At 51.0% G+C, this 10,566-nt stretch overlaps 1 protein-coding gene across 2 annotated transcripts; it reads right to left on the bottom strand.

The window, feature by feature from the left end:
• Positions 1-1,362: 1,362 nt before the first annotated feature.
• LOC144732837 (L-selectin-like) lies at positions 1,363-9,074 on the bottom strand. Of its 2 annotated transcripts, XM_078614457.1 has the most exons (4): positions 8,895-9,074; positions 8,295-8,405; positions 7,149-7,445; positions 1,363-6,427 (listed from the first exon to the last, which is right to left on the bottom strand). In XM_078614457.1, the coding sequence occupies exon 4, from the start codon at positions 6,361-6,363 to the stop codon at positions 5,020-5,022; it is 1,344 nt and encodes a 447-aa protein (XP_078470583.1). In that variant the 5' UTR covers positions 6,364-6,427; positions 7,149-7,445; positions 8,295-8,405; positions 8,895-9,074; the 3' UTR covers positions 1,363-5,019. The 2 variants fall into 2 exon arrangements, with proteins under 2 accessions (XP_078470583.1, XP_078470584.1); XM_078614458.1 differs by lacking the exon at positions 1,363-6,427 and having other exon boundaries at positions 7,100-7,445.
• Positions 9,075-10,566: the final 1,492 nt, after the last annotated feature.

Genomic DNA, 10,566 nt, shown 5'->3' with positions numbered 1-10,566 from the left:
CTTGGAGAATCCGGCACTGGGGGGGGGGGGGGTGTGAACGCTACTGCTCTTCAATCCACAAGTGGATCATTTACGGTATCATTTTCAAACTCGGCCTCCTCTCTTGCGAATGATGTCACGGGATCTTTAACGTCCGCTGTGAGGTGAAGCAGCAGTCCGAGCGTGTTCATTGCGATTGATATCACCCGGCGGGTATTAACCAGGGCGGTCGCCGGATTTCGAACCTCAGACCTCTGCAGCCGCTGGGCCCAAGTGATCATGCGAATTCTCTATCTCTGCCGCTGTCGATCATGATCAGGGTCACGGCGTGACGAGTCCACTACGCTCAGGAAGCGCGTGTCAACTCGTAATCGCATTCATCCGCGACCTTTTGGCGAGCCATCAAAAAAGAGCCGGCGGTCACAGATGCGCTTCTGCGGCCGTCTGGAACGCTCTTCCTTCCGCCTTTGGGAAGACACTAGAGCTATATGCACTTTTACTGGTAGGAACCTCCTGGTTATACCAGCCCACAGGGGATTATTGTGTCCGTCCGTCCATCGTGCATCCAAAAATTGGAGGGGTGGGACTGGGTGGAGAGGGGAGGGTGGGGAGTGGCTGGGTGGGGAGGGTGGGGAGGGGCTGGGTGGGGAGGGGAGGGTGGGGAGGGGCTGGTGTGGAGGGTGGGGGGTGGGAGGGGTGGGGCTGGGTGTGGAGTTGCTGGTCACCCCGTGGTGCCCTTATAAAACTCAACGTTTAACCTACTCACGCCGGCTTGTGCCCGCCCTCACAGTCGGCCATATTTGCGGAATACACCACGCCGCCGTTGACCCTGGCCATTGACCGAGCAACCCAACGTTCCTACCAGCTCCCTCCGCAGGAATGTGTTAAATTATCTCGGATTGAAAACTTATTTCTTTAGAAATCCTTTTTTGTGTTTAGTTTGTTGTTCTTCCCCCGCACCTCCGATTAGCGCGGTTGGCTACGTACGGTGCCAAAAGAAGTTCAGCATGTAAGTATATATGTGTGTATGTTGAACGTACACACAATGCTTTGCCCACCGCTGTACCACAATGAGTCTGCAGAGTGGGTAGCTCTTGGCAACAATGCCATGGAGCAACCCAATGTAGCAGGGCCCTCCTGAAAGAACAATACAAGTTTCGATTTAAAGCTTTCGTGACTGCAGGGATTCATCTTCTTGGTTCTTTCGGTAAAGTCACGTAGAAGGAAAATATATTAGTACATTATTAAAATATAAATGTTTTAATTTTTTTTTATTTAATAATGTTTTATTTTTATTATTTTATTATTTCCCTTCTACGTGACTTTACCGAAAGAACCAAGAAGAACAATACAAGTCTTGAGACTCAGTGGAGGCTTTCCTGGGTAAATACACGCGCATTGACTGTTGTATTCGTTTTGGCTATGTCGGGTGGTTGGAGGGTTGTATGACACACATTTTGTCAAAACCTAAAAATCACTCATGAGTCATGCACGTTAATGTTATGAGCACAAGGAACACACGACTGTGATATTTAATGTATATTTTATTTATAAATTGCATTGTACACTCTTGTGTTCATTTGAAGCTTTCGTCACTGCAGGAATCCATAGGTTTATACCTACGTGACTTTACCGAAAGAACCAAAGAGTATACAGCAGACTATGTACAACGTAAAATAATTTACATCGCTTTGTGAATCCTCTGCTGGATGAAGGCCTCTCGATGCCGCGTCAGTAACGTGGATGGACTGACTAAACTCACCACTCAGCTCACCAGAATTAAACTCACCACTCAGCTCACCAGAATTAAACTCACCACTCAGCTCACCAGAATTAAACTCACCACTCAGCTCACCAGAATTAAACTCACCACTCAGCTCACCAGAATTAAACTCACCACTCAGCTCACCAGAATTAAACTCACCACTCAGCTCACCAGAATTAAACTCACCACTCAGCTCACCAGAATTAAACTCACCACTCAGCTCACCAGAATTAAACTCACCACTCAGCTCACCAGTACTAAACTCACCACTCAGCTCACCAGAATTAAACTCACCACTCAGCTCACCAGAATTAAACTCACCACTCAGCTCACCAGAATTAAACTCACCACTCAGCTCACCAGAATTAAACTCACCACTCAGCTCACCAGAATTAAACTCACCACTCAGCTCACCAGAATTAAACTCACCACTCAGCTCACCAGAATTAAACTCACCACTCAGCTCACCAGAATTAAACTCACCACTCAGCTCACCAGTACTAAACTCACCACTCAGCTCACCAGAATTAAACTCACCACTCAGCTCACCAGTACTAAACTCACCACTCAGCTCACCAGTACTAAACTCACCACTCAGCTCACCAGAATTAAACTCACCACTCAGCTCACCAGTAATAAACTCACCACTCATCTCACCAGAATTAAACTCACCACTCAGCTCACCAGTAATAAACTCACCACTCATCTCACCAGAATTAAACTCACCACTCAGCTCACCACTACTAAACCCACCACTCAGCTCACCACTACTAAACTCACCACTCAGCTCGCCAGTACGAATACAAAACTCACCACTGAGCTCACCAACACCACCAGTACTAAACTCACCACTCAACTCACCAGCACCAATACTAAACTCACCAACAGCACCAAAACTAAACACACCACTCAGCTCACCAGTACTAAACTCACCACACAGCTCACCAACACCACTAATCCGAACCTCACCACATAGCTCGCCAACACAAAATGCTCACGCATAGAGTTTTGGGTCAAAATTGGCACCCACAATGCTTAGAGATTAAAAAACACACAAACACACGCAAACACACACAAACACACACACAAACACACACAAACACACACAAACACACGAAAACACACGCAAACACACGCAAACACACGCAAAAACACACACAAACACACACAAACACACACAAACACACGCAAACACACACAAACACACGCAAACAAGCGGGAATTTGACGAGGTTCTGGCGACATCCTTGTGCCTGTGGGTTGTTATTGTGAGATAACACGATCCCAGCTAGAGGGCACGAACCTCATCTTCCCTATTGGCGAATGATTCATTATTTTAGTACGATTCCTGCTGGGTTTGTTTTTGTTGTACGGTTATGGTTAATCCACACGTGGTTCTCGAGTGAACGTTTTTAACATTGCGGATGTAGAGTTATAAACGCGATTCACGCATCTGTGCGCAGTTGTGTTGAACTTCCCTTGTACCGTGCGCAGCCAACCGCGCTCAGCGGAGGTGAATTCAACTCGATTCTTACACAGAGATCCGAGCACTCGCAGACACCCATTGATTTAGAGCAGGGGTGGGCCGTATAAGGCCCGCGAAATCATTTGGTGTGGCCCTGCCAAGGCAATCAACCGCAGGCGGGACTCGAAATTCAATAGATCTAGGAGAAAATCTGGCAAAGCAGTTGCGAGTAGCAGCAACATCATCAATAGCAGCTCACATCACACGCCTCGCCAAAGAGAAGCAGTTCCAGCCATCGCATTAGGGGTGAGTTAATTAAATGTTTGAGCAAATATAACGGTGCTAATTTTAAAGTTGATAATGTTGTATGGCCCGCGAATGATGTTATAAATATCCAAATGGCCCTTGGCAGAGAAAAGCTTCCCCACCCCTGATTTAGATAGACCAGGGGTCGGGTAAATATGCGGCTTTTTAACGACTGCTTCGTGACGTTATAAACATTCGTTGCGGCTCTTAAAATATTTCGGAGCAAATTTTTTCAGCGAATTCGGAAGAACAAAAATCGCTCTTCTTGTTATTTCGGTTGCCGACCCCTAACACATAGACCCATGGACTCGCATAGAGACCCATAGACTTGTAACAGAGACACGTGGAGTCACATAGAGACCCATAGACTCGCGGACCCACCGGTGCTCACACAGAAACCCATAGACTTGTAGCAGAGACACGTGGAGTTACATAGAGACCCATAGACTCGCGGACCCACCGGTGCTCACACAGAAACCCATAGTCTTGTAACAGAGACACGTGGAGTCACATAGAGACCCATAGACTCGCGGACCCACCGGTGCTCACACAGAAACCCATAGACTTGTAGCAGAGACACGTGGAGTTACATAGAGACCCATAGACTCGCGGACCCACCGGTGCTCACACAGAAACCCATAGACTTGTAGCAGAGACATGTGGAGTCACATAGAGACCCATAGACTCGCGGACCCACCGGTGCTCACACAGAGACCCATAGTCTTGTAACAGAGACACGTGGAGTCACATAGAGACCCATAGACTCGCGGACCCACCGGTGCTCACACAGAGACCCATAGTCTTGTAACAGAGACACGTGGAGTCACATAGAGACCCATAGACTCGCGGACCCACCGGTGCTCACACAGAGACCCATAGACTTGTAACAGAGACACGTGGAGTCACATAGAGACCCATAGACTCGCGGACCCACCGGTGCTCACACAGAGACCCATAGTCTTGTAACAGAGACACGTGGAGTCACATAGAGACCCATAGACTCGCGGACCCACCGGTGCTCACACAGAGACCCATAGACTTGTAACAGAGACACGTGGAGTCACATAGAGACCCATAGACTCGCGGACCCACCGGTGCTCACACAGAGACCCATAGTCTTGTAACAGAGACACGTGGTGTCACAGAGAGACCCATAGACTCGCGGACCCACCGGTGCTCACACAGAGACCCATAGTCTTGTAACAGAGACACGTGGTGTCACATAGAGACCCATCCTTGACAATACACAGCGGAGTGTGTGAGACACAGAGGGAAAGAAGGCAGGTGGCGTCTTTGGAAGGTTCATCGCAGGGCACCGATCTTCAATCAGTGCCTTGGAAGGTTCATTACAGTCGCCACCGCAGTCGCGGCAAGAATGTGTATCCTGGACGTGGTATGCCGGGTGCTGAAATGCTTTCCGGGGCCGCTGGTAAAGTGTGGAGTAGGCGACAACGCAGCGAGTAGCCACCAGGGTCAAGGCACCCCCCAGGCTCGTTACGCTGCTGTTAGCACGCGGCGTGTACAGCCGTGGCGAGAGGGGAATACTGGACGCGGTGTGCCGGGCTGCCGGTCACACCAGGGAGAACTTGCCGACCTTGCGGCTCCTGCGGTAGAGGAAGAAGAGGGCCGAGCCGCCCACGGCGGAAAGGCCTGCAAGGGCGGAGCCCACGGCGACGGGCGACGACGTGGATGATGACGAGGAGGAGGTGGAGGAGGAGGAGAGTAATAGTTTTGTCTCCGAGGGTTTCTTCGGCAGAACCACGTGACTCGAGTGGAGTGCCGGCTTGGGTCCGGCGCTGGGCGATGATGTTGGTGGTGGTGGTGGTGGAAGTTGTGGTGATGGTGGTGGTGGTGGTTTTAATGATGGTTCCGACCTCAATGAGGATGTGGGTGACAGAAATGAAGGTGATGATGATGGTAATGATGATGATGGGGGCATTGCAGATGATGGTGACGATGATGGTGGTAGTGATGTTTTTGGCGATGGTGTTGTTGGTGATGGTGTTGTTGTTGGTGTTGTTGGCGATGGTGTTGTTGGCGATGATGTTGATGATGTTGTTGGTGATGGTGTTGTTGGTGATGATGTAGATGATGTTGTTGGTGATGGTGTTGTTGGCGATGATGTTGATGATGTTGTTGGTGATGGTGTTGTTGGTGATGATGTAGATGATGTTGTTGGTGATGGTGTTGTTGGTGATGATGTTGTTGTTGGTGATGGTGTTGTTGGCGATGATGTTGATGATGTTGTTGGTGATGGTGTTGTTGGTGATGATGTAGATGATGTTGTTGGTGATGGTGTTGTTGGCGATGATGTAGATGATGTTGTTGGTGATGGTGTTGTTGGTGATGATGTTGTTGTTGGTGATGGTGTTGTTGGCGATGATGTTGATGATGTTGTTGGTGATGGTGTTGTTGGCGATGATGTTGATGATGTTGTTGGTGATGGTGTTGTTGGCGATGATGTTGATGATGTTGTTGGTGATGGTGTTGTTGGTGATGATGTAGATGATGTTGTTGGTGATGGTGTTGTTGGTGATGATGTTGTTGTTGGTGATGGTGTTGTTGGCGATGATGTTGATGATGTTGTTGGTGATGGTGTTGTTGGCGATGATGTTGATGATGTTGTTGGTGATGGTGTTGTTGGTGATGATAATGTTGTTGGTGATGATGTTGATGATGTTGTTGGTGTTGTTGGTGATGATGTTGTTGTTGGTGATGGTGTTGTTGGCGATGATGTTGATAATGTTGTCGGTGATGATGGTGGCGATGTTGTTGGTGATGATGGTGGTGGTGATGGCGGCGGTGCTGTATACGAATTGTTTGCGAGCCCATCTCCCAGGATCAGGCATTTAAATGCCCCCACCGTCTCTATGCAGCGGGACCCCTCTGGGCACGTGCCTGGCACACACGAGTCTGTGGGGGAGGTGGGGGGGGCACGGGAGTGGGGGGCACACAGAGAGAGGGAGGGGCACGCAGGGAGGTTAATTGGCAGGATTACATTCGACTACTTTCTCAGAATTATCATCTTCGTCATGTTCATCAATACCACCATCGTCATCACTACAACCACAATCTGTGGACATCGTCATCATCGTCGTCACACTCATAAACACGAACCACCATCATTGCAAGCACAGCCACCACCAACACCACCATCGTCACAATGATGAATTACAAGCACCACCACCATCATCACCAACACCGCCACCAACCATGACAACAATCGCCACCACGATCATCATCAACGACCACAAAAACAACATTAACGATGACCCCAACTAAATCAACGTCACTGCCCCCCCTCCCCCAACCCCCATCGATATTTATCGATCAACATCCATCAACGTTTATCCATCAGCATCGACACCCATCCACATTTATCCATCGAAACCACCGCTCCCGTGACCGCCACGGGGCGGTTGACGCGGCACCTGGCGGTAACTCGCTCGTCACTGGCCGTTGCCGAGGCTAGCGGTTGGTACGTGGCAGGCCGCCCTGGTTAATACCGGGGTGTTTTGCGGTGTATTGTATCATCGTCGTTATCGTCGTCACCACTATCATCATCATCATCATCGTCGTTATCACCGTCACCACAATCGTCATCGCCGCCACCGCCGCCGTGCGTGTCCCTCACCTTGAGCGCAAATGCCAAACTTCGCCATGTTGCAGCTGGCGTCGTTGAGGGGGGCCCTCGGTCCGAGGGGGGCACTCTTGCCCAGCGCCACGTCGGCGCACGCCTGCTGCCCGCCCATATTGTTGGGCTCCCCGGGGCCCCACTGGGCCACCCCCTGGCCGAGGGGCGCCCCGCCGGACGATATCCACTGCCAGCCAGACGGGACCTTGCGGAGGCCCAGCCAGTAGTTTAACTTGCGCGGCGGGTAGAGGGCGTTGAGGTGGTCCAGCTCCTCAACGCTGCGCAGCACCAGCAGCTCTGCGGGAAGGAGAGTGGGGGGGGGCGGGAACGGCGGCCACGGGGATTACCGTCTTGATGGTCGCGGTGGATGGAGGGTTTGTTGAGATAAGGCCGCGGTGGTTGGTCATGATTGTTGCGTAGGGGAGCGGCGGGGCAGCGGTTAGCGCTCGCGCTGCGGACCCCCCCCAGCTCGATTGCCGCTCGCGGCCAACACCGGTGACGATTATCTGAACCGGTCCTGAGCCTCCCCTAGGTTGACTCGGCCTAGAATGAGTACCCGGTGCGATGTGTAAACATCGCCACTTGGGAGACAAAGGCTGCCGGGCGTGGTGCTGGCCAACCACCCCCCTCGTGTACCGTGCCGGCCTTCATAGGTGCTCGCTAACAGCACTTGCCCCAACAGTCTGCTAAGGCTACACGGGGGATCTTTGGTCATGATTGTGGCGGTGACGGTGGTGACAGTGATGATGGTGGTGGTGGCCGTAGTTGTTGGTGGTCATGATGGTGGTGGTGGTGGTAGTGAAGATGATGGAGGTGATGCTGATGGTGGCAGTGGTGGTGATGGTGCTTGTGGTAGCTGTGGTGTGCATAGTATTGTGATGGTGATGATGATGTTGAGAAGGTTGGTGATGGTGATGATGGTTGTTGAGAAGGTTGGTGATGGTGGTGATGATGAAGACGCTGCACCGCGTGGCACTCATTCAACTCCACTCGACATTTTTACATGTCGACGTGCAATGTTCACTCACTAAACCCACATCTCATGAATCCATGTGTTTCTTCATTTGTATATATATATCTTGTTTTAAATGCATCGATTGGTATAACCTCCGGTGACCTTTGGCCAGGACCTTAACAGTGACCTACCCGTGTGGTGCGTCTTGCAGTGGGTCATCGCCATACGCCACGGCGATAACTTTGGGGTTTGGTGGAAGGAGCGCGCGGTCACGTGGTGCCACGATCCCAGCACGTGCACAACTGTGACAAAGACAAAGGTCCCCCGTATAGACTTTAAGCGACCATTGGAGCAAGTGCTGTAAGCGAGTGGCATCTATGAAGGCCGGCACGGCACACGAGCGGGTGGGCGGTCAGCGCCACGCCGGGCCGCCTTCACTGTGACAAGCGCACACATACACAGAGCACGTGGCCAGCAGCATCGTCGTCATCAGTATCAGCAGCAAAATCATCAACAGCATCAACTATCGTCGTTTCCACAACTGCCAGCACCATCATCGACAGCACCGCTGTCATCGTCATCATTATCGATGGCATCACAATGGTCATCTTTAGCGGTAATGTAATCGTCATCATCATCATCATCATCACAGTATCATTAGCAGTATAATTATCATCATCATCATCATCACAGCCAGCACCCTGCACCCAGCACCATGGACTCAGCACTCAGCAGAACTCAACAATCAGCACCCTGCACTGCCCCACTCAGCACCCAGCACGAGCGCTTACCCGTCATCACCAACAGAGTCGTAGCAGGAATTGCCATAGCGCGGTTGTCAGACGCAAACGACGCGTATCACTAACTGATAACACGGAGTACACACGGAGTACACTCACAGTACACAGCGTACACTCGCAGTACACACACTGATGACACTTACAGAGTACAAGCACAACCTCGGGCTATCGTTAGATACTGCGCGCTTCTAACAGGCACACCAACGAATCTTTATACACCTTATCATCCCTCCCGCCCCCACTTCTCCGCCTCTCCCTCCTCCTCCCTCTCCTCATCCACTTCCTTGAGATTCCACGAACACTCTTGGCCAATGGCAGGAGCCTCGCTCCCCTGGCCCAGGCTCAATCCATGCTGGGAATTTACACGTGGAGTTTCCCAGAAGTCCTGGACCGAATTCCCCACGTGGTCGTTGGTCGTGGTGCTGCTGCGTTGCCAGTACCGCAAAAGTAATAATGAATACAATAATAAATATATAATGTGCGACGTTTCGGGCAATTAACCTTTGTTCATAGGGCAGTTAACTGCACTATGAAGAAGGGCCATAGCCTCGAAACGTCGCCTGTTACATAATTGTCACGTGATGGTACCTAAGCACGTGGGTGGAATGGACTGCTCGGTGGAGGTCGGGGAGCGGTGGTGCAGTGGTCAGCGCACGATGCAGTGCACAGGCGCGTGGGCACGCATTGGAAGTTCACCTCTCCGCTACGAAGAAGGTCCATTGCCCGAATCGTTGTCTGTTAGATATATTAGATATATATTAGGTATATCCAAGTCTGCTTTGAAAAACGAGACTCTTTAAAGTGGACTTCCCCCTCTAGTTTTCTCGGTTGTCTCCTGGTTCTGTTTTTGTTTCCCGATTTTCATGCCTCACGCATTAGATCCGAGGATGGAATCCGCATTCTACACATTCGTCGTCGTATTATTATTATTATTATATGCGGATTTATTTCTTGAAAGGCCACAGTGCTATTGACGATTGTGTTGAGTTAGTTAACACGGGTACCGCATTGAGTAGTTCTGATCAACCCTGTTCAACTCGAGTTTGGTTTGTTTCGTCCAACCTCTGCAAGTGCAAGGAAGCTGCCGCAGTGGCGATGTAACGGGCAGCAGCAGCAACAACAGCAGCAGCTACAGCAGCAGCAGCAACAACAGCAGTAGCAGCAACAACAGCAGCAGCTACAGCAGCAGCTACAGCAGCAGCAGCAGCTAGAGCAGCAGCTAGAGCAGCAGCTACAGCAGCAGCAGCAGCTAGAGTAGCAGCTACAGCAGCAGCAGCTACAGCAGCAGCAACAACAGCAGCAGCTACAACAGCAGCAGCAGTTACAGCAGCTACAGCAGCAGCAGCGACAACAGCAGCAGCTACAGCAGCAGCTACAGCAGCAGCAACAACAGTAGCTACAGCAGCAGCTACAGAAGCAGCTACAGCAGCAGCTACAGTAGCAGCAGCAGCAGCTACAGCAGCAGCAACAACAGCAGCAGCTACAACAACAGCAGCAGCAGCTACAGCAGCTACAGCAGCTACAGCAGCGACAACAGCAGCAGCTACAGCAGCAGCTACAGCAGCAGCAGCAACAACAGCAGCTACAGCAGCAGCAGCAACAACAGCAGCAGCAGCAACAACAGCAGCAACAACAACAGCAGCAGCAGCTACAGCAGCAGCAA

The sequence above is a fragment of the Lampetra planeri genome, chromosome 44, assembly GCF_965212315.1.
Source record: "Lampetra planeri chromosome 44, kcLamPlan1.2.h2, whole genome shotgun sequence".
NCBI classification, from domain to species: domain Eukaryota; kingdom Metazoa; phylum Chordata; class Hyperoartia; order Petromyzontiformes; family Petromyzontidae; genus Lampetra; species Lampetra planeri.
Note: the sequence above shows the minus strand (reverse complement) of the source record. Positions and strands in the feature narration are given on the sequence as shown.

What these genes read in the sequence shown, in the direction of transcription:
- LOC144732837 (XM_078614457.1), bottom strand. Translation starts at nt 6,363, where the DNA reads ATGCCTGATCCTGGGAGATGGGCTCGCAAACAATTCGTATACAGCACC.